At 40.1% G+C, this 25,483-nt stretch overlaps 1 protein-coding gene across 2 annotated transcripts in view; it reads right to left on the bottom strand.

Moving 5' to 3' along the window:
• Window positions 1-25,483, bottom strand: part of AGTPBP1 (ATP/GTP binding carboxypeptidase 1) — a 199,089-nt gene that overhangs the window by 28,215 nt on the left and 145,391 nt on the right. For both annotated transcript variants that reach the window (XM_055146419.1, XM_055146425.1), the window contains 6 exons: window positions 18,104-18,191; window positions 13,308-13,452; window positions 9,830-9,983; window positions 8,679-8,859; window positions 6,520-6,649; window positions 4,666-4,797 (listed from right to left, as the gene is read on the bottom strand). In XM_055146419.1, coding sequence (XP_055002394.1) covers window positions 4,666-4,797; window positions 6,520-6,649; window positions 8,679-8,859; window positions 9,830-9,983; window positions 13,308-13,452; window positions 18,104-18,191 — 830 coding nt within the window. The remainder of the gene's footprint in view (window positions 1-4,665; window positions 4,798-6,519; window positions 6,650-8,678; window positions 8,860-9,829; window positions 9,984-13,307; window positions 13,453-18,103; window positions 18,192-25,483) is intronic.

Raw genomic sequence — 25,483 nt, 5'->3', positions numbered from 1 at the left:
CTTTGGAATGTGAGCCAGTCGAGGGTCCGTTTGGGACGGGAGATGCAGGCTGAAAGTAGATTACAGGCCGAAAATGATGGCCACTTAATACCTCTACTGCAAACCACAACACCCAAAAGGAGAGAGAGAACAAAAGGAAATGCCCTGCCACAGAGGTGGGGTGAGGGTGGTGGGAGGGATGCTGGGACTTTGGTGTTGGAAAATGGGCACTGGTGGAGGGATGGGCACTCAACCACTATGACTGGAATGTAAGCACGAAAGTTTGTAAGTCTGTAACTGTACCTCATGGTGATTCACTAATAAAAAATTAAAAAAGCAATCGAACACTTCACTCACTACATTCATGAATGAACGTGCCCAGAGGCAAGTCCACAACACATGTAGGAGAGCAGAATAGCAGACACAGAGAGAAGGCAACTCTAACTTACCATCTTCTATATTCCTGGAAAGAATCCATTTTATATATGACTCATTTTATTTAGGAAAGGGGCAGAAGAAAGGAGATTCTTGAAAGAAAATGCGCTCTGAAGTCTGCTAAAGACAGTTGAGTATTGCTTGAGTCTGTCTTTGCAAGAACACTGAGGAGCTCTGAGGCGGGAGTGCAGGAGAGGAGGCACTGGCACCGGCCGAGAGCCGGCTCTCACTTCAGGCAAGGCAGTTTGTTTTCAGTAAAGACCATGAGGGTGAGTGACCCTTAAGACTTCCCCAGCCCTGTCAAGACTGACCCATGAAGTCTTAGATGACTAGTGGTAAAGAAATGTAGCATGTGAGACACAAGTAAAAATATTTCTTTAAAAAAGAATAGAAGAAGGGGCCAGAGTGAGAGTACAGCAGGTAGAGAGCTTCCCCTGGCCTCCCACATGGCCCCTGAGCTTGAGGAGGGACCTGACTGTAGAGCCAGGAGTCAGCCCTGAAGCAACAACAGTTGTGGTCCAACACCAACACCCAACCCACAGCAAAAAAAAAAAAGTACATTAGAGGCCACAAATACAAAATAATATAATTATTAGATATCTGCACTTATATCATTCAGCCATTCATTCAACAAAAACCTTATTTATTAGGAAGACATAGTCAGAAACCCCAAAGTCCTTGTCTGTAACACTCAGTTGTCTCAGAAACCCTGGTCTGTAATACTACCATCAGAATATGCTTACAAGCTAATGACTTTCTTTTTTTTTTTTTTTTTTTTTTGCTTTTTGGGTCACACCTGGCAATGCACAGGGGTTACTCCTAGCTCTGCACTCAGGAATTACTACTGGTGGTGCTTGGAAAACTGTAAAGGATGCTGGGAATCGAACCCGGGTCAGCCGCCCTACCTGCTGTGCTATCACTCCAGCCCCGATTCTATGCTATTAAACTATAGACCTAATTCAAATTTCATTCACTCTTCTCATATTGTTTCAGGATTCCACATGAAATCAAATACTGCATATAATTTTTATTTCCCTTTTGTTTCTGCATCTGTAAGGGGTGGTTCGGTAATCTTTTATCTTTCACATCTAGACAATTCTGAACAGTGCTGGGCAGTTATTTCACCATATACCCCTCATTTTTACATGTTGTACTTTCTGTGGGGGGACTACACTCAGCAATCTCAGGGGTCGCTCCCGGATCAGCACTCAGGCAGTACACGGGGGAACGTACGGGATGCTGGGAACCAAACCCGGGTTGGCTGCTTGCAAAGTAAATGCCTCGCCCTTTGTACTATCTGGCCCCTATATGTATTACTTTTAAAATTTTTCCATGAACCATAAACTTTGTTCTAAAAGGACAAAGGAGTACTATGCTTCATCATCAAAATGTAAATATGATAATCTACCATTTCCCAAGTTAGTTGCAAAAAGTAAAAAGTTTCAAATGTGGTAGTCAGACTATCAGCCCACTAAGCTCTTAATCCCCAGGGCGTACACAGCCAACAGGACTTTTGAGATGTAAGTGCAGGAACTGGAGATGGGGATTATCCCAGTGCGTCCAAAGTAATCCAACAGGGGCTCCTATGGAAAGTCGAAGCCAGGACAGTCCCAGGAAGGGACGGAAGGATGGAAGCAGAGCTCAGTGACAGCTGCTGACCAAGAGGACCAGGGGGAAGGTGTGCAGGCAGCCAGCAGAAGGGGGGAGGGAGAGAAAGGGATTCTATCTGGAGGCTTACACAGAATGTAGGCCTGCTCACATCTTAAATTTTAGCCCAATGAGACCCACACATATGATGTCTGACTGACAGAACTGTGAATACTTTTTTTTTTCCTTTTTGGATCACACCTGGTGTTGCACAGGGGTTACTCCTGGCTCATGCACTCAGAAATTATTCCTAGCAGTGCTCGGGAGACCATATGGTATGCTGGTAATCGAACCCAGGTCAGCCACGTGCAAGGCAAACGCCCTACCTGCTGTGCTATCGCTCCAGCCCCAATATTTTTTTATTAAGACAGTAAGTTTGTAGTAATTACCAGCAACAGAACTGACACACAGCATCATAAAATTGTAAAATTCTGAGAACTTTCTCCATCACTCACATCCACAATCCTGAGCTAGAAACAGAAATACTCATTAGTACATGGAGCTTCTTAGGGGCCCTAAATACGAGAATAAACTAACAAGAAATTACTGGTCATGAAATATTTCTTATAGGAGGTACGAAATACCTAGTACACTCTGGAGAAATACATTCATAACAGAATCATTTTATATTTCCTTTCAAACCAAATCCAAATAAGCAAATTCGGGATGAGAGAATTTAAAAAATGAAGACATCGGAAACAAAAACATCTGGTCCCTCTTCTTTCCTAAAAACCACTTTCTTTTGCTGAAGTAACTTACATACACAACCTTCTATAAAGGATTTTTGAAGATTTTTTGGGCCACACCTGGCAATGCTCAGGGGTTACCCTGGGCCTTGTGCTCAGCAATCTCTCCTGGCGGTGCTCGGGGAACTGAAGGGATGCCCGGGATCAAACCCGGATCAGCCCTATGTAGGATGAGTGCCTTGCCCACTGGATCCTTTCCAAAATGTTTGGAGTACATTTTTGTATATTCACATTTATTACTAGAATGAGATGCAAAATTTATAAATGGAAAATCTAGCTGATAATCTAGCTGACAAAAATGAACTGCTCCACTAAGTCTTTGCTTCCAGTGTTGCTACTGAGAAATCAGGTACATTTCTCATTTCTCATCATTCCTTGTTAAAAGATCTGAAAACTTGCTGAAATTTCTCTTTCAGAAAGTCAGTAATTTTCCTAAACACCATCAATAACAGGTTGGGCAAAAATGTCAGTGAGAGGAGATCCCAACTGAAACGAATCACGAGCATTTGAGCATAGGGCCGGGCAGGCAGCTCAGGACTGGGGCATTTGGAAGACCTGAGTATAATCCCTGGTACCACAGTGGCCTCCAAGGACCACTAGGTGTGGCCCTGCTGGCCCCAGCACTACTGGACCTGAGCAGCACTGCATCATGTGCATACGACTGCCCCATCAGCCCTACCCAGACAGTGAGGATGGTGGGGAGCAGCCTCTGCACCACACCCAGAAGACTCTCCCAGATTATCTCACCTATCCATGGTGACAGAATAACTGGATTTGGAAATGCAATGTAGTGAAGGGATATGTCTGGATCAGCCTTGGCCCTAGAGCTTAGGAGGGAGAAAGGCAGAGTCAAGGGGAGAAGGAAGATGATGAGAAAGGGAAGTAATGGGGGACAGGAGGGAGAACTTCGGGTGATGTGGGGGAGTGGTACGGAGATATATTCAAAGTGCTGACTCTAAGAGATTTCATGAAATCTGAACTGCAACCACCGTGACTAGGAAGGTGGCATTTTGGGGCAATTTGCGGGTGGGAGGTAGCATGGGGACAAAGGTGGAAGTGAACACTGGTGGAGGGGTTGGCGATAGAATATTACATGCCTACAGCTCAACTACCAATAACTCTGTAAATATGGTTCTTTAAATAAAGAATTTTTAAAAATAAAATGAAGAAGCATTTGGGAATAAATGTAATGAAAAAAATGCCTAAAATTTGTGGAAGCATTACTGTAGAATATGAAAGACTCAATTGAAAAAACAAACCAAGCAATGTTATAGACATGAATGCTATATCGTCATTATCATCATCATCATTTTCAAATTAGTTAAAATTCAGCAACTCTGATCCAAATCTCGAGTTCATCCATAAAAGTTATCCTAAAATTCACAAGGAAGAACTGCAAACAAAACAACTAAATACAAGTTTAAAAAAAAAGAGTAAGAAAGGAAAAAATGCCCTACTAGGTATCAATACTTATAAATCTATAGCAGCTAGAGCAACGTGCCATGCTGGGAAACAGCAGGAAGAACGACTCCAGTGGGCTTCTGAGAAGCCCCTGCAAGCAGAGAGAGGGAGCTGAGCAGACGGCTTCCCGGCAGCAGCGGAAGGACACAGGTAGAAAACAGGGCTTAGACAACTGGTTATCCATGAGGAAAATGAAATTAGATCCCCACACCTCATATCAAACAGATTACAATCTGAATGTAAGAAGCAAAAACTTTTAGAAGAAATCTTTACAATGAAAAAAACTGATACCCCACAATGCCAAAATTAAGTGAACCTGAGTAGTTGACTGACATGTATCAAATTATTTTCCGAGCTTCCTGCAAACTAGAGACTAAGGCCCTGGCACAATGCTGACCCGGTAGCCGGCGTCCTCCACCACGTCGCAGGAGGCAGCGTGGTCACCGGTGTGGCAGACCGTCTCCTTGATGCTGCAGCCATACATGAACACGTTCTTCTTCCGGGAGTGGCCATGATAGTCACAGTAAACCTCCAAGACATAATGTGATTCTCAACATTACAACCTTTCAACACATATAACCCAGACAATCAACATCAAGGTAATAATCCAGTCTATTTCTTTGTTCTTTATTGTAAGCAAGTCATGACTTGATTATAAGAAAGAATAAAAGTAATATTTAGTTCTGGAGACGAAGGATCTATGATTCATTCTATACTGGCTAAATCTTTTAATTTATTTTATTTATATAGTCATAAAGTTGTTTCTAACTGGGTTTCAGTAATACAGTTTCCAATACCTGTCCCTTTACCAGTGTATTTTCCACACCAATGTCCCCAGTTTCCCTCCCGAAAAAGGCTAAATATTTTTCAGGCCTTACTTAGAGGAAGGCCTAACTTCCACTCTTTTCTTTTTTATCTATTCAATTACTGCATTTGTCTTTGCTACCCTGAGGGTTACTTCAACATTTACCTAATTTAAAAGATGATCAAAATATTCTCTCTCCCACACGAGTACAAAAAAGAGGTATCACTGTAGCACTGTCATCCTGTTGCTCATCAATTTGCTTGAAGGGGCACCAGTAACATCTCCATTATGAGACTTGCTGTTACTGTTTTTGGCATATCGAATACACCATGGGTAGCTTGCCAGTCTCTGCCATGCAGGCAGGATACTCTTGGTAGCTTGCCAGGATCTCCGAGAGGGATGGAGGAATCGAACCCAGGTCTGCCGCATGCAAGGCAAAGTCCTACCCGCTGTGCTATTGCTCTAGCCCACAAAAAGAGGTATAGTTTTATTTAAACTTCTAGGAGGTAAATAGCAGTGATGTGAGGTCAGTGGAGGTGGTGGAAGTGCCATGACTCTGGACATTTAAAACCCTTAGCTTTACTGTAACCATCTTACCTCAACTATTATATATATATATAAAATGTGTATATATATATATATATATACACACACATATATATGAAAGCATATGGGTTAAATAAAAAGCATCATTTTTTAAGTGAAAAAGAAAGACTCTCATGACTCACATTTTTTTAAGTGAAAAAGAAAGAAATACACCTTTCTGTACAAGTTTTTTTCTCTTTACCAAGCAAAGTTACCAAATTTCAACACTACCATAATGGGAATCTGCCAAACAGAACTGCTGGGACAGAAGCAGCTGTGGCCCAACCGGCATCCCAGCACATTTCTCTCAGGAACCACTGCTCACAGTACATAAAGAAATTCAAATCAACTTCTAGTCTTTGAAAAGAACTGTAACTTTAGGTGTTCAGCAAAGTTACAGACCTATAATTGCAAACAGAAGTTCCAATATTCATCAACAACAAAAAGCTTATATAAATGTCCCTTGAGATTTGTAACAAAAAAATTAACGAAAAGTAAGACTATACTGGGTACATTTGATGCCATAATTAGGACAGAGCAGACAACATAAAGAAACTGCTCTTGAAATTGTTAATATATGTGATTAAAAATAGTATACACAATACTACATCCCTAATCAATAAACTCACTTTGCCAACCATACAAAGTAGAGGCCAGGCCAGAGTGCTCCTCTCGCATGCTGTGGGCCCACCGGATGCCCAGCAGCCCACAGTGACCTCTGAGCACAGAGGCAGGAGTAAGCCCTGAGCACCGCCAAGTGTGGCCCACCCCCCCTTATATTCCCCCCAACACAAATACACACCATAAAAATCAAAACGAAGTTAAAACCCAACCAAATTGTAAACAAACAGTGCCACTCACCAGCGGCAGACGATTCACAGCAGCCAGGTACTGCAGCAGGCCCTTGGCATGGTAGATGGTAGGGTGGAGGTCTGGGTTCGGGCTCTGCCACTGCCTGTTCAGGTCCTCTCCGCTCAGGGAGCAGCGGTGACTGCACACACAGGGGCCACAGATTTGTGCCAATGAATTTTCATATTTGTAATTATTTGATTTTATTCCATTAAGTATTTAAATTAGTTGGGCTCGGCCAACTGCAAATTACGTTATTAACTATACCTCAGCATTTGCTATTGAAAAATTTTGCATTACATGCTCTTAACTGTGGTAAATTTTCATATTTATACAGCAAAAACCTTCAAATCATATATAAAATTCTCAATTCAGAGTTTTTGCTCCATAGTTTTACTCCAAAATTTATAAACTTTATGGTAATATTTTCTATTCAGACTACATTATAATTATTTGTCATTTTTTCCTACTATTGGTCTGTATCTTAATTACATTAACTTTATAAAAGCGCTATCTGGGCATTCCTGAGATAGGTAAGCACAAACATATTATACAGCCTTACAAGACCTCAATAGCCTTCTATTTATTCATAGGCATTACAATTTTAAACAATAAAAAGTGATTTAGAAATTTCATTTATAATTCAACATTCCTGAATGACACCACACGTAAAAATGTCCCTCGAAGAGCCAAAATAGAATCTGAGTCAGCACCCAGCCTCACTCGGTCTTGGGAGCACTGCCCAGTGCGGCTCTGCTGGACCAGCTGGGCAGGATCAAGTCTCCAGCCTCTAGCACTGACCCAACTGCTGACCCAGCTGTCGGGAACCAGTGGAAACGCCCCTGGTGGGCCCTGAGTAGCACTGAGAAGTCCAAAATAATAAAAGGCTATTTTTTAAAACCTCATTTTAGTTTAATAAGCATAAAATTCTAAAAAGAATATATTTCAGTAAACAATGAAACAATGGTTTATTAAAATGTGAGACATATTCTACCTGAAGGAATGAACAAACTAGGGTATGCTCAACTTTACGAGGCTCATTAGAGCTCAAATAAATCCCATCCTTCACAAATGCTACGGAGGCCTTGGCTGAGCACAGAACAAACGAAATGTGTGATCAGTAACCTGTGACTACATGAAATACTGTCCAGTGTTGTCCGTGGAAAAGGTTACTCGTCAGAAATAGGTCACCTCCTCAGGTCAAAGGAGGTTGGCAGGGGGCTGGAGCAATAGCACAGAGGGTAGGTCATTTGCCTTGCATGACGCCAACCCGGGTTCGATTCCCAGCATCCCATATGGTCTCCTGAGCATCGCCAGGAGTAATTCCTGAGTGCAGAGCCAGGAGTAACCCCTGAGCATCGCTAGGTGTGACCCAAAAAGCAAAAAAAAAAAAAATGAGGTTGGCAGATGGAACTAATTAATATTCCACATCACTGAAAAGGTATTCCAGAAGATTCTAAATTTTAGAACGTGACACAAGGAAAGAGGGAAGGAAGGAGGAAGGAGTAAGGAGGGGGGTCATGGACATGGGCCAGGGACGCAGCTCACAGGCAGAACATATCTGACATATGGAATTCGAGTACTGGCACCACATGCTCTTTGAGCACTGCTGAGTGAGACCCTGGAGGCTCCAAGCACTGCCGGGAGTAGTCCACTATTTTAAAAAAACAAACGACAAATCTGAGATGGGGGGAGTGTAGGCTGAGATTTGGGGCCACATCTGGCAGTGCACAGACTATTCAGACCTGTGCTCAGGGGCTGCTACCCAGCAGTGCTCAGGGGGCTGTCTATAGCATCTGGGATCAAACCAGGGTAGACTCTATGCCAGGGAGGCCAGTGCCCTGACCCCTAGTGCCATCTCTCTGGCCCAAAGCAACAATGTGAAAGAAGTAGCTCTCATTTCTGACACTCGGATATTTTCTGAAATAATTTAAGCATGATATACAGATACTTTATATCATATTTCATGAATAATCAGAATTTCTTCAAGTACACTACCTGTAAGCATATAAAATTAAATTATTTTTATTAAAAATTCACCATATTCTCTACCAAAAATTTTCTAGAAAAAGTACATTTATTCTCCAAATTCACTTATGTCATTTGTCAACAAGTTTATACAGTCCAGCTATAGTGATCTATAATATTTCTATAATTGCTGCTTAACTTACTTTCCATTGATGACACCATCTGGATTTAGCATGGGGACAATTTTAAAAATATAGGATTCTCGTAAGGTCTGAGCAGTAGGGTTATTGCTCATGAGGTACTCCAGTGTCCCTTTCATCACCCAACTTGCATTCGTCTCTCCAGGATGGACTCGCGCGGATAAGAAAACATAAGGACGATTCCCTAAAGCACACAGAAACCTCAGTTACAATGAGCAGCTACTGAAAGCCAGCACTATGCTTGACTTTCAAGCTTTACAAATAAGTCTCAATCATGAATGTCTTTGCAACAGTATATCTCACAGTGAGTCAATTAAAAAAAATCTTAAATACTTCTATTCAATTTTGAAATATGATCAAAATTCACATAGGAACTCAGTGAACACCTGCGGGAGGGTCTGAAGAGGAAGCAAATGCAAAACCTGTAAAAGCCAGAGCTAGAAGCAGCTTAATACAACACACCCAGAAACGGGCATCTGAGACACTTATTCAACATCATCTTGGTTTCATAAAGAACAAGTAATGCAGATTTAAATATAAAATTATTTCTCTCATAAAATAATTATCCATATGCCATAGTCACTGTGTCATACATGGGGGGAAGGGGGAAAGGTTCAATCTGCTCACGCAGTTGCAAAGTACACATTTAGATGCATGTATTTAAAAGAACCATCCCAGTAATGTACTATTTCCAGGCATGGCCAGTTCATTCTCCTCTTTGAAAATAATACTTTATCAAAATTAAATTTTAATTACAACAGCCATACATTTGAGGAAACTTAAAATTTATATAGCATGGCATTGCAAAACTTTTCGGTGATAGCATCAAAATACTTTGTGGGTTTCTTCTCATTTATTAATAAAATTAGTTGTAAGCATTTTTAACCTATGTGCTATTACATGACCCAATAAAACAGTGCTAAATACACTGCACTTGGGCATGATTTCTCTGGATAAGAAGCACAGGATTAGTATCAAAGGAAATCTTAGAAATCAATGCATAAAGCGCCTTCACTTTCTAGATGAGTAAACAGGCCCAAAAGCAGACCCAGGGAGAGGCAGCAGGAGGCCAAAGGCTAATCGGAACGCTGGCACCTGCTTCTAGCTTGATCTCCCTCCCAGACGCCAGGCAGGAACAGGGCAGGGGAACTCACGGAACTGGTAGATGTGCTCCTGGTACTTGGACTCCGGCACCGCAGTGATGGTCACTAGCGGGCAGCTGTTCCCACACAAGGTCTCACACAACACATCATTTCGAAAATAGATCTGCTGAGGATTGTGTCCCGATTCCAATTTCTTAAGGTGCATCTTGATATGAAATTCAAAAGCAAAGTTTGCAATCACTTTTTTTCAGAATGTTAATTTTATTTTATTATTTATCATTATCATTATTATTATTATTAGTTTCAATCACTGTGAGATAGTTAGAAAGCTATCCTATTTGAGTTTCAGTCATACAATGATCTCCACCCAATCCTCCACCAGTGCACATCTTCCACTACCAAGGTTTTCAGTATCCCCACCCATCCGACCCTCCTCCCTACTTCTATGGCAGATAATCTCCCCCACACTCTCTTTTGTATTGCTTGTTATGAATAGCATAAGATGCCGTGTGGCCATGAGAGTGGCTGCATGCTCCTGGAACTCTAAAATTTTGGATAATTGGGGTCTGAAGAAATCTCAAGTTTGCAATCACTTTAAAATACCCTATGATGCAGGGAAATAATGGCAGGCCCAGGACTGCAGAACTAAAGCAAATCAGAACTCTCATCTCTGCAGAAACTCTTGGGGCCAGAGGTGGTTCCGCCAGGAGAGGAGAGATGTGCACGGGCGTGTTACCCAGGCAATGCCACACCAGGCGGGCTTGGGGGAAGCACACAGCACTCCGAATGGAATCAGGAATATGCCAAAAGCTCCCACTAGTCCAGCTGGCCTCTGCTGGTAAACAGGGTATAAGAAAGCTTCAGGTTCTCAAGGACTTAAGAATTTTGAGACTGTAATTGGTTGGAGAGTGGTCTATAATGCAAAGAGTTACAACTCTGTACTACAGACTGCTCTCAGCAACTTCTGACAGGAGAGAGCAATTCTGGTCTATTCACTGTACACCCAGGATTGTATCACCTACATCAACATTAAAAATGCTATATAAATGTATACAAACAAATGTTTATGTATATTATAGACATATAGCAATGTCTATAAACAAAACTATAATTGTTTACTTGCATATAATTTTCTTTTTATAGCTAATAATTTATACACACATATTCATAATAATTAGATTATTAAATATACTGTCCCTTCAAGTCACAAGTTTCAATTATTTCAGTATAGGATTATATAAAAAACAAATGGCTAAATCCCTTATTTTAAACTCTGTTGAGTCCCTAAAGTTTCTGTGTGTTCATACACATAATCTGGTCTACTGTGTGGTAACTGTCATCAGTACTGGCCATGCACTGGGAATATAAACAAACAAAGTGTTGTGAAAAATGGTGCTGAGGAAAGGTAGCTGACTCTTGACGTCAGAAAAGCTCTTCTACAAAAAAAAAAAATCACATTTCAGCAGAGGAAAGCGAGGAAAGGGATAGAGGGATAGAGAGAGTCCCAAGCTGACAGAAAGGTGCAAAGTCAGAGAGGCACTTCAGAGAGCTGTCCGGGCAGGGGCGGGGCAAACAGGGGCCAGAGGCTGCACCCGCATGCAGCCCTGAAGCAGTGGGGGCCTGGGTGACCCCTAGCACCACAGGACCAGCACTGCCACACTCTTACCAGCCTGGTTGGCCACACTCACTGGGAGAGGCCCAAGGCATCCGGAGCACAATCTAGGGAACCCCCTCCCCTCAAAGGAAGGAGTAACAGAATCTGTTACAGAGCCAAGGGCTTGGCAGACAGGTACCCACACGTAAGAACATACAGCAATGGCTTTGAGACAACTGATAGATGGAAAACCGCCTCGCTTAAAATTTAATAGAAATCTTTTTTATTTTTAAAATAATTTTAAAATTTTATTTTAAAAATAATTATTTAATTAAAGAACCATGATATACAAAGTTATTGATAGCTGAATTTTAGGCATGTAATATTTCAACATCAATCCCACCACCAGTGTTACAATGTTTTGTGCCTCCAACTCGCTTCCATCTGCCACCTTGACAGGCACATTACAAAGTTCAGTGGCTGCATCTCAGCTCATGTTTTCAACATGGTTGAGTCTGTACTTTGGGTATAGAGCTATCACGTCTCTCACTTTGCGTCTGCCACTGAAGACCATTCTTCCCCATCACTTCCCTTCCTATCTACTTCCTCCCCCCATGATTTCTTTCCTTCTCTGTCCTTCTCTCTAAGCTCTGGGGTCAAGGGTGATCTAGGAACCCCCTTTAACTACATTATAGTTCCTCATCCAGTTATTCTATATAACACAAATAAGTGATTATAGATATGCATTAATGGCTATAAATTAGGAAAAAATTGTATCTTATTAAACCTATGATTCTATGATTAGGAACCTTAGAAAGAGAATAAACTTTGAAGACTGAATCAAGGCATGTACTATAGATCAGCCAAAGTGAATAATAGCTCAAAAATAGCATGTAGATATGGTAAAATTCTGCAAAGCACAGAAATGAATGAATAAATCATGGCAAATTTTTAATTTCATGCAAACTTCAAGAAAAATCACTAGGAAGTTTTAAGCAGGACAGTTACATGACAGATTTGCTATCAAGATCCTCTGAGGAAAAGGCTGAAGAGGAAAGGGGATAAAAGTGCATGAAAGCAAATTCTAGAACAATGGTTAGAAACTGCTGCGCAAAGTCCAGGTAAGAAACAATGCAATACCTAGAAAGGTTGTGTGTGGGACAAGAAAGGAAAGTAAAAACTCAAGTATGTATTAAAAATTAAAAAGGTAATACATCAGTAAACACATTCTATACCTGATCATGTAAATAACTATATCCTGATGCTACTCTATTCAGTACAAAAAGATACCTAGTATATCTTTATTGAATGTAAGTGTCATTTAGCATTTTCGGTATTGCTATCTCTTCTGTTTCCTGGACCATATTTTTCCTTTCATTTTCCCCTTTCATTTCATATTTTGCAAACTCATTTCATATTTGCAAGCTCATTTCTAATCATATTGCCATAGTTTCTTCCTGGGTAACTGTGCTTCCCTTCATGATCCTTAATCCTGAAGCTACTCTCCTAAGAGAATGAGTCTATTACAGCAATAAACTGAATTATTTTATTTTATACAACATATAAACTCAGAATGACAAAAAACCCACAGAATGACAAACATTCCATATTCTTAATTCCCCAATAAAAACTTATATTTCATTCAGATTTCCCAACTATACTATTTTCTATGAGATCTAATGCTTTGGGTAAAACAAGTGGAAATTTTACCTTATTAAAATCTGTAGCTTTCTATATAAACATGGGGAGTAAAAATTATGTCAAACTTCTTAGTATTTCTACCAAATATTATACTCACATATTTTACTAGTCAACAAATTTGCTTTATGTTTAAATTTAAATATTTAAGAATCTTTATTAAAATTTTCTTTATTCATATGATCCATGCGCATATGATACAAAAATAATCATGATAAAATATAACTGAATACTCACCTGTAAAGTTGAATATGTATATGGATAGTGATAAGCAAAGTAGCAAACATCATCTTTATGTGGAAAATTAACAGTGAATGTAATAGTATAGTAGGACTTTCCCTTCTGCCCACCTGCAGCAACTGAACTCCTTGAGAAGTGATTTCTGCAACAGCAAAGCATAAAGTATGTTTATTTTATCTATACAAAAAAAGTTCTTTCAAAAATTTTCTAAAAGGAACTTCAGGAAACAAAAATAAACCCAGAAACATTATGGATTGTATGTTTAACATATTTTTTAAAAAAGAGATTAACACAGATACTGGCACTGCCATTTGTACAAATTAAGCAACATTCAATGTGAGCCACCACAATGTGGTACGTGCCAGTGTCATGTGGTAAGTAATAATGAAGCAGTTACTGACTACTAGCTAACAACATTACTATTTACTATTGCCTTGCCGTGGCAAACTCCAGTGCATTTCCCTGGTACCACATACGGTTCCCCAAGCAACATCAGGGGGATGCCTGATCAGAGAAAGGAATAGTCCCTGAGGACTGCATGGTGTTGGCCCCTGGCTCCACCTTCCCCCAAAATATTACTCTTTGCTTCTGAATTACTAATTTAAATAAATCTAGTACTCTATACAACAATAACAATTTTAGAACCCAATTCTTTGATATGTATACACGTTATTAGGCTTGCATAATGATCACCAATGGCTTTGACAATTCTCAGATACCAAAGGGTACATTATGGATGAATCAATCAACAAATCCAAATGTCTTAAGACTACTAAAAAGAAGCTGAGACACTTATTTTTGTGTTGTGATGCAATAAGAATTCACTGCTCCTATAAATCTATGAAATATTCTTACTGAAAACTTAATCTGAGGTTGATCAAGCTTCTGGACATACTATTTTATAAGAAACTGGTGAGACAAAGGACTGTTATACCATTGGAAAACAATCTGCAAAATGCAAAATGTGAGCTATCCTTTATTTATTTATTCTTTAGAATAAATATTATTTATTTATTCTTTAGAATAAATGAACAACTTTGTTGTTGTTGTTTATTTTTATTTTTTGTTTTTTTGGTCACACCTTGTGATGCACAGGGGTCGCTCCTGGCTCTGCATTCAGAAATTACCCCTTGTAGTGCTCAGGGGACCATATGGGATGCTGGGAATCGAACCCCGGTCGGCCGCGTGCAAGGCAAATGCCCTACCCACTGTGTTATCGCTCCAGCTCTATTGTTGTTTTTAAAAGATAAATAATCTTACAGTTTTAAAACACAAGATATTCATGAATAAAAACCAAGTGCTACGTGTAGTCCTTTGTCAGTGAGATCAAACCAACCATCAAACTACATTCACAAGAGAGCCAGGGAACTCTGAAGAGCTGGTGACATATCTGGTCATACAAAGACATTTTCTTAGGTGACATTAAGACACTGGGGTTTCACATTTATAAATGTCTGAATAAAAAGTTATTTAATCTACCCAACATTTTCCACTTTAAATATCTGGCTTATCAACTCAATTCCTAAAGTCCTAACTCTTCTTGTATTATCTGAATCACATACTGAAAAACAATAGCATGGCTAGGAAAATTTTCACTCACATAAACATGTAAGATATTTTAAAATTAATATCATTGTCAGGCTGGAGCAATAGCACAGCAGATAAGCATTCGCCTTGCACGTGGCCAACCTGGGTTCGATTCCTCCACACCTCTTGGAGAGCCCAGCAAGCTACTGAGAGTATCTCACCCACACGGCAGAGCCTAGCAAGCTACCCGTGGCTTATTTGATATGCCAAAAACAGTAACAGCAAGTCTCACAATGGAGACGTTACTGGTGTCCGCTTGAGCAAACTGATGAGCAACGGGATGACAGTGCTACAGTGATATAATTATCATGAACTTAGCCACTTAAATACCTGCTCACCACCAAGGGACTAAGGGTTGTAGAAATGAAAGTACATTTCAAAACCGGGCCCTGCCAACTCCTTCCTCTCACAAAATTAAACACATAACTAACAACTAATTTATTGCACCACAAACTGTCATGTGGCAGTTTACAGACTGCATTTCCTCATATGTTTGTGGGATTTATTTCTATTTTCATTTTACAGATGATGCAGGCATCAGAGTCCCAACTAATGAGAAAAGCTAAGACACAATGCAAATATCCTAGATTTCAATCTTTACTAGTTGTGAGCAAAAACAAGTGCTTGCTACAGTAAGAGAGACTGTCAGACTGTAACAAAATTCCAGTCTCAGACGTGGAAGTCGCCAGAAGTGGGGCAGGGGAAGCTGAAGCTGAGCTAAGCACAGCCCTTGTCACCACTCCTTAAAGTCCTCAGAACTACAAAACCTGCTCTGTCTTTCACATAATGAAACACTGGTTTCTAATGGGCTAAAGAAGAAAAACACGAAGGAGAGAGATATTTGCTAAAACTCTGTTTAATTCTTTAACACTCAAACTTAGCAAATAACAAACAAAACTTTCATTAAGCCAAAATTTAACAATCACTGTTCAGATCATCATTGTCTTAATCCAATTTTAAAAGAAAAAGATAACGGATAAGACAAAATTCTTTTGGAAGAGAGCATAAAACAACTTGTCACAGCCATACCACCTGGAGGGAGGTGGGTTAGACCCTGCCCCGCCCCATGGGATCCAGACTCAGCAGCCGAAAACCTCCAGAACTCAACTGCTACCACCAAAACGATCGCTCTCCACACTCTCGGGCAAAGCCTCAACCACGAGTGAATCTGCAGAAAACCCAGGTGTGTGGGATTTGTGACTGGACACGCCAGGTTCAATGAAACCAGGATGGGTGGCCTTCCCCCTTCTCACCCTGTTTCCCACAACGTAGCAGTCATGCCCACAAGCCACCTCTGGCTGGCACCAGAAAATCTCATCAAAAGCCATCATCCAGAGACTCACAACTCTATCGGGAGAGCAGAAAACAACTCACTGGAGCCATGCCACCAGATCCCGTGCCAGGCTGTTTCATTGGGGCACCTCAGAGGGGGGCAGAAGAGGCCCCTCCCTGCCTAAGGGAGCCAAAAACCTCCAAAACTCAACCGCAGCCATGCTCACAGCTGCTCTCCACACGCTCCTGCCAAGTCTCACTCATGAATGAACCTATTCCTGGACATCTCAAACCATATTCCGAGAGTAGTGCACCACATTTGATGGAGTTTATAGTACAAGGCAACCAATCTTAGAGGGAAACATAACTTTACAGATGAATATACATATATATATGTATATATATACATATATATATGTACATAGTCACCATCTCATATGTATAAGCACACAAGGTTCAACCTTTAACAACATGTTAGTAATCTCTTAAAAAAGGGCTTAATAGTCCCTGGGTGAAATACAACAATCTTTATGCACTTTGCTCTAAGGAAACTTTTTTGGAGCATTTTCAGCAGTTTATTCATATGAAGCAATACAAAATAAATTACTTCAATTCTGGTTTGAAGCAGGGGTTGGGGTTCAGGATGGAAACAACCAAAATATGGTGGTTAGGAAGATGTAATGGTGGTGGGATTGGTGTTCGAATATTAAATGTAATCAAATATTGTGAACTACTTTATAAAAATAAAATTAAACTTAAAAATAGACTATGTTCATATTAGCATGCCAACATTAAAAGAAACGCAAATTTTACTTAGGTTTAGATGAATTACATATTATATTTTTATTACTATTTCATATTTCTATTACTATTTTATGTACTATTTATTTTGCTAAAATAAAATGAAATTTTATTTCTCAGTGAAACTCCACTGAGATTATTTTTGGCAGGGCACAGAGGTGGGAGGAACACCTTGTGCTCAGGGCTTAGTCCTGGCTCTGTAATCAGGAATCAATCCTGGCTGGGGCTGCCAGGGACTGACCAGCCATGCGCAAGGCAAGCACCTGACCCATCATACTATCTCTCTGGCTTCTAACAAACATGATTTTTTAAGAACATCTGCTCTCCCGGAAAGTAGTAACACTTGGGTCTAGGCTTTTCTTAACATCATATCATAAATTATTAAAAAACAGCTTAAATTTGGAAGCTCCCTTCTAATAAAACTAAAAGACATGAAGTAAGGAGAATATGAAATGTCAAAACCCGGTAAACAGAAAATGTCAGGATTAAGACTAAGAAAGAAGAAGCAGTGATATAAAGTATACTAAATAGCAGAAACAATCTGAACATCCAGAAACAGCCAAACTTGAAAGCAAGGTAAATTATAACCCATAATTACATGTAAAGCTAATGAATAGTTCAATTAGTCAGTTAATAAATTATTTATAGCATTTATATCTACCTTAATAGATTACCCATATAACTCAAAGTTTAATTTATTGTATAAATTAATAACCTAATTGTGGAACTCAGCTCCTAGTAAAATATTTTAAAAATTAAAATGAATAAATATCTGAAGGTAAAGACAGAAGAATTACAGTTAATATCACAGAAGCAACAAAAAGTGACAGAAAATTATATCCTAGAACTTCTAATTTCAGTCCTGGTCAGTGAAGTTCCCAGAATTTTAAAGTTAAAAAGCTGAAGACAGCTATCTAAGCCGTGGAGACAAGAATCTGTCTCCAAATCATATTATATTTACTTAAATCTAACCCTTATCTGAATCTCAAATTTTAAAGATGTTACCATTAGACATAATTCAAGAAAAATCACAATTTAAAGAATGAAATGACTCTTTTTATCTTTTAATTAAACAGAATGCAGTCCAGATCCCCTTCTGTGAATTGATGTCCTATTATTCTTAGAATACTTACTTATAGTAACAAATGTCAGTCCCCATACGAATCCACCATGGTCTGGCATTTAATGCTTCCTGAACCGAATACATGAGTGGTTGCATACCTTTGACAGAGAATGATAGAAAAAAAGAAGAAGAAGAAGAAGAGAAAATTCTTTTCAGAAGCTTTGAGTTAAAAATTACTCTTGCCATTGTAGAAAGCACCAAACATTCAGGAAAGCTAAAAGAAAATACATTTCAGTTTTTTAGTATGTATAAAAATGATTTTCTGAAACCATCAATTAATACACTTTTACTTTCTATTTAACTTCAACAGGCGAAAAGTCATTAAACTTCTCTCAACCTTTTCTGTATTAGACCAATAAAAAATAAAGGAATATATACATATCTGTACACACTCACCCCCCATATAATATATACTCCTTTAAGGTTTACAATTTTAAGGTAAGAATATAACACATTTATGATTACCTATCTAACTACATGATTCCCCACTAACACTGAGATGAAGCACCAGTATGGCATAGCTATTTCTATGCCTAAGGGCAGCAGAGATTGTTATGTGCAATAGGAATGATCAAATAAATAAATACATTAAAGATCATGAAAGTTGGGAATATGATGTCACCAACAGGTCAACCTGTACCTGTGTGGTGCATCAGCAGCCTGATGGTGTCTCTAGGCTTCCTGACACCCCAAAATTGCCGCTGTGCCCTTGGCCAGACCTCAACAACTTGGGACCAAATTTGCCAAGAAATTAAACGGCCAAAAGTTAGGTACGTGGGAGCCACACCCACAAACCACCTCTGGCTCAGCTATATAAGCTCATTTATTGGCTGTTTCATCTATTTCAGAGACCCATAGATAAATTTCGAAAGAGACCAAAAAACCACTGTTAATCTTGGATCCACACATGACTGAACAGACTGGGGTCAATCAGAGGGGGGCAGGTTGGCCTGTGCCTGCCCAGGCAGAGCCCCAACAGCTTCCACAATCCAAAATCGCCACCATATCCCTGGCCTGACTCCACTGTCTCAGGACAAACCTCACCAAAATATAATCTGCTGAAAATTCAGGTAATGCAGGTTTTGTGACTGAAATCTCTAGGCTTTCTCAGAGTTGGGACAAGTTACCTCCCCCCATTTCCAAATACACATGGAAGCACTGGTAGTCACCCCCACAAACCAACTCCAACACCACCCTGCAAACTCTATTACTAGCCTCGCTTCAGAGACCCATAAATAAATCTCAAAAGAGATCAAAAGCCAGAGACACAGCAGCGAGTCCCAGAAGACACCACAGCACTGATATCTTTCCAGGCCCCATATGGGGCCAATTTCACCCAGGCACCCCAGATGGAGCAGGTACAGTCTCCCCACCTACTCCAAATGGAACCCTGGTAACCAAGAGCTTCCACAAGCAAGGCCCAGGTATGCAGGTTCCAGGACTAAATCTCCATACCACATGGTGGCAGAGGCACCAGGCTGTCCCTCTCTGGCTCCCTGCCTGCTTGTTGGCCTGGCTGTCACACTCACAATGTGTCTTCGGGCGCCAACTTAGTGTACCACAAGCCCTGGTCCAAAAACACCCAATTGAATCCCTGTTGGAGACAGGCCTAGGCACCCCCTGCCTCTGTCCCTGTAAACAGGGATGGGTGTGGAGAAACTTGGTGTGAGGGCAAGCCATCCCCTGATAACAGGCCTTGACAGGCGGCCGAAGGGTCACTATGCTCTGGCGGCCAGTCTGGAAAGGGGGTTGAAGGGCCACCATGCTCTGGCGACCTGCCTTGAGAGAAAAACTGAAAGGACACCGTGCTCTGGCAGGTAAACTCGAGAGGAGGCTAAAAGGAGGATTGGCTCATATCCACCTTGGCCAGGCCTAAGGCCACATCTTCCTTCCATATCTCAGGGCTGAGATATGGAACAGAACAACAAGAAGAAACCAAAAAACAAGTAATATTGGCAAAAATAAAGTTGCTTGCACAGCTTGATTAATATTGTTTATGCAGCTTATGTAACCTGCTGATTATTGCAAAAATTGGACTATACAAACCAGCTTGGACTATAATAAACTTGCTGCATGCTGTATGCCTTATATTGCATGCAGTCCTCCCTAGCCCATTTCAACTCTCATTCCCTCTCTCTGACCAAGGTTCAAGTTTGCGCTGGGCATGGCAAATCCCAAAATGGATTAGTGCCCTACAGAAATGTCTCTGGAGCCCAACCACTTACGATCTAGGATTTCAGAAGCATGCAGCTGCAGCACCCAAGATATTCAAAATAAGCAATGATCTAGCATCTGCCCCTGGCAGGCCAGCTTGAATGGCAGTGGGAAAATTCAAGCAAAATATACAATGCCCAAAAGTAGTGAGAGGATATTTGGGAAATTGCCTGCCATGGAGGCAGGGTGAGAACTGGGATAGGGGTGGTGGGGATATACTGGGGAGAGTGTAATAGAGAGTGTGCACTAGTGGAGGGATGGGTGTTCGATCATTGTATGGCTGAATCTCGAACATGAAAGCTCTGTAACTGTATCTCACAGTGAATCAATTAAAAAAAAAAAGTAACGTGGAGTTCATACCCAATTCAAATAGCTAAATCAACGGTTGAAAAAATAGCAGTACTCCTATATACATTAAAAAAAATAATGGAAGTCAAAATTACTTAGGGAGAGGGATGGAGGCATGCCAGGGCAGTTCCTGGCAGTGTTCGGGGGACACACCCCACAAAAAGCAAGGGAGCATTTGGTACTGGGATATGATCAGGGTCAGTCTTGTAGAGCAACTGATCCACTCTACTGTTTCCGGGACCCCCACATTATTTATACTGGAAAAGGAAGAAATAAATATGGAAAGGATACTAGAGTGAGCCCTGAGGAATTGAAGGAATCAGATTTCATGTGTCTAGAACACACATGTACAAACACATCAAACACATAGATATCAATGCAAATGCAAGTTCCTTTATATTAGTATATATGAACATGTACTCCCTAAGCATTGTTCCTCAGAATATTAGTCATATGCACACTAGGTTTTAATAAAGTGATGCCCCAGAGACAAACTAGAACTCTGATCATAGGGCTCGTTCCAGTCTTGGGAAAAGAAAGACAAAGAGAGTTTTGAGCACTTATACCACAAAGCACCGACACGCTTAACAAATGATGGGGCATGCGGCCAAGCCAGGTTCAATCCCCAGCATCCCATATGGTTCCCAAACCCACCAGGAGTGATTCCTGAGTGCAGAGCCAGGAGGAAGGCCTGATCAGCACCAAGCATGCCCCCCTCCCACACCAAAATAAAAAATAAATTTAAAAAAAGAAGAAGAAAATAAAACACTCAAAAAAGACTATTTAGTCAAGTGATAAAACAATTCTCTTAACTAATGGGATGAAAATCCTATGTCATTGGACACAATTCTGTGATTCTTCCCAAGGCTGCAGAACTTAAACTGTATCAGAAAGCACATGGGACAACTCCAGGTAGAGAACCACTATTACGTATTGTGCTGACAGAAAATACACCTTCCTCTTGAGTACATTTCTGATTTCTGTTGAAATACCTCTCATATGATTTTCAAAAGTATCAAAGTTATGAGCTTTATTAAGGACTGCAAAGTGCTCCTGATTAAAATAAAAAGACTTAATTACACAGAACATGCAGTTTGAGCTGGCTGGATCCTTTAGCTACAAAAGTCATTAGTGATTTTCCTAAAGGGCCACCTCAGTGAGCAGGGCCTGGGCAGGATCCATCTATCAACAATAATCTCCTGACACTGGCTGCACCACTGGGTATGGGAGATATAGTGCAAGGGTTCTGAGGACACGGGGCATCGTACCTGAGGCGCCACCACTCTAGATGCTCAACACAGGGCAAATGTGATACCACAAAGCCTGATATCATTACGAAATATTGAGAAAAAGATGACTATCATAAATCAGTCTAGGTAAATATTCTGTTCATGTTCATGTAACGTACACTAAAGGGATCTTCATAACTTACCTATTCTTTGCTTCATTAATTTAACAAATATTTATAGAAATCTAAATGCTACACTTTAAATATGGGATCAGCACCAGAGACACAGTTCCTGCTGTGGGGTCAGCCCCAGATGCTGTCCCTGCTGTGGAAGGGGTATTACTGAGATACATACATAAACAACATGAAACTAAAAAAAGCACCTTAAAGTGAAAGAGTTACAAAGACCACTTCTATGGAGACTAATCTAGTTCAGGGAGTCAGGGAAGATCTAAAATTCTATTTTATTGGCTGTTTCTGCGTTCATTAGGTTTATGCAAGAAAGTAGAACAAATTCTTCATAGGAGCTGGCAGCCAGGCAGGCCAGGGGCAGGAAGTGGGCTTGTGAAAGAAGCACCAGAAAAAGCGGTGCAAGATGCCACCTAGTGGTAACCTACTCACACGCCTTTGAAATCGGGGAGGAATAGGAACAAGTGTTGAATATAACACAATCTCAAACCATGCATTTGTGAGATCATTGATCCTTGGAGAAATTAAGTATTTAATAGATATACCCCAAAACACCTCAAGGACAATTTGAGGGCTCAGAGTGTCCTTGACATAGTGCTGATCCTACCTTGCCAGTACCACACTCAGGAATTTCCATTTCTGGATTCTACAGCCTGCTGACTGCAAATGCCCCACCCAATATTACCTATATTCCTCAAATCTTTGAAAATATCAAAGAGACAAGAATCCTTGTAACAGCTTCTAGGAAGTATCACCCTAATAGCAAAGCAGACAGATATATCATTAAAAAAGAAAACTCAGGCCAATATCCTTGATGAACATCAACACAAAGATCCTCATCAAAATCTTAGCAAACTGAATCCAACAACATATCAAAATGATCAGATATCATGACCAAGTGGATTTCATACCAAGGACATAAGAATGGATCAATATACACAAATTAGTTATTGTAATAAATCATGTCAATGAAAGGAATAATAAAAATCACATGAGCATATGAACAGATGGAGAAAAAAGCTTTTGATAACATTCATGATTAAAATGCTCAACATGATAAAAAAAAAACTCAAACAAGGATAGAAGTAATAACATACCTCGGAAAAATAATAGCCATTTACAGAAAATTCTGTCAATATTGTATGCAATATCAAACAACTGAGAGGTTTCCATTTGAGACCAAGCAGAAGGCAAGAATGTCCACTGTCTCCACTATCACTCAATAAGTTCTCATCACATTAACAAGGCAAGGAAATGAAAATCAAAGGTCTTCAAATTTGAAAAGAAGCTAAACCCTCACTATCTGCAGATGGCATAGTAATAACATTCATAGAAAATCCTAAAGATTCCACCAAAAACTCTTAGAAGCAACCAACCAGTACAGTGAAATTAGACTACAAAACAAATACACAAAAATTAATTTGTATATGCAAATAATGAAATAAAATAGAAATAAAAAAGACAACCTATGTCAGACAGAGTCCAGGGGCTGGAGAGACAGGACAAGTAAGGAGCTCACCTTCTATGTGCAGCCAACCAGCATTTGATCCCCAGCACCACATTACAGTCCCCTGACCTTCACTTGAGTGATCCCTGAGTGAAGAATCACACATAAGCCCTGGACAAGCTGGGTGAGATGCCCAAGTGGCAACAACAACAGAATTAGTGTCCAAAAATGCAAATATCTAGGAATCAACAAAGTACGTGAAAGACTTACACATCAAAATCATAAGACACTACTGAAAGAAACAGAGGGTAACACAAAATGGAAAACATTCCAAGCTCATTGATCAGAAGAATAAACATTGTAAAAATGATCATCCTATTTAGAGCTAATGCACAGACTATATAGATTCAAAACAATCTAATTACATAGATTCAAAGCAATCTGCACCAAAATTCCAATGATATTCTTCAAGGACTTAAAATAAACGCTACCAAAAATTTTCATGGATTGATAAAACTCCCCATACAAGAGAATTTGGAGGAAAAAAAAGAAACCGAAAGTACCATTTCTTTTTTTTTTTTTTCTTTTTCAGTCACACCTGGCAATGCATAGGGGTTACTCCTGGCCCTGCACTCGGAAGTAACTCCTGGCAGTGCTCAGGGGACCCGATGGGATGCTGGGAATTGAACCCAGGTCGACTGCATGCAAGGCAAATGACCTACCCGCTGTGCTAACACTCCAGCCCAGAAGTAGAATTTCTTGACTTTAAGTTATAGTAGAAAGATATAGTCAAAACTCTACAGTACTGGAATAAGGAAAGTTCTCAGACTGATGGAACAAAACTGAGAGTCTAAGGATAAACCCTCAGATTTATCAATAATGAATCAGTTCATGGAGAAAGTATCTGGGTGCATGAAGTAAAGCAAGAAACTCTTTTCAACAAATAAAGCTGGGAAATTTGAATAGCCACATGTCCAAAAAAAAAAACCAAAACCTGTAATTGTAAACAAATGATACCACAACAAATTGAAAAGGTTTACATAGCAAAAGAAATGATTTAAGACAAATATCATGTGTACTGGAGAAAATACTTTTTTAAAAAATGCATTTGGTAAAGGGCTGATGATCCTTGATATATAAAGCACTCTGAAAACTGAAAACAAAACAAAACAAAAACCCTACCAATAACCAGATAAAAAAAAAAACTTCAGAAAAAGACACCCAAAGAAAACATACAGATAGCCATTAGGCATATCAAAAAGTGACAAAGTTTTCATCACTTATTACCAGGGCAAGTCATATCAAAATAATGTGATATCACACTAGTGAGATGGTATATGTCAAAATGAATGGAAACAACAGACGATGTAGAGAAAATAAACTGCCATTCACTTTTGGTTTGCGTGTCCTCTGGGTCAGTTCTATGGAAGGCAGCATGAAGATTTCTCCCAAAGGTACGATGGTGTTCCATCTGACCAGTAATTCCAATCTTAGAATATATCCCAAAACACTGAACATTCCATTGGAAAGTTGTATACACACCTATGTTCACTGCAGCTCCGGATATGGAAACAACCCAAATGTCCAGGGACAGGTGAATGAATAGAGAAGCTGTGGTGCATATACACAGAATATCATTCAACTCGACAAGGAATGAAGTCACGCAGCCCAGTGCAACTAGGCTGGGACTGGAGGGAACTGTTTCATGTGAGACAAGCCAAAGGAAGAGGGACCAATATGGGCACTGTCACTGTGCCGGAGGAACAGAACACAGGAGCAGACAGGACAGAGCAGAGACAAACACTTGACCGGTTAAAGCTCAGCAGCCAACAGTGCAAGGTACATTTTGGTGTCGATGAAGAGCTGACCTACAGACAGGCTTCAGGTCTGGGATACTCTGTTGGTGAGGGTCCAGCTTTGTACATCAATACAGAAACATCAATGCTGTCACCTCAGTGATGATA

Source organism: Sorex araneus, chromosome 1 (assembly GCF_027595985.1).
Source record: "Sorex araneus isolate mSorAra2 chromosome 1, mSorAra2.pri, whole genome shotgun sequence".
Lineage (NCBI taxonomy): Eukaryota > Metazoa > Chordata > Mammalia > Eulipotyphla > Soricidae > Sorex > Sorex araneus.
Note: the sequence above shows the minus strand (reverse complement) of the source record. Positions and strands in the feature narration are given on the sequence as shown.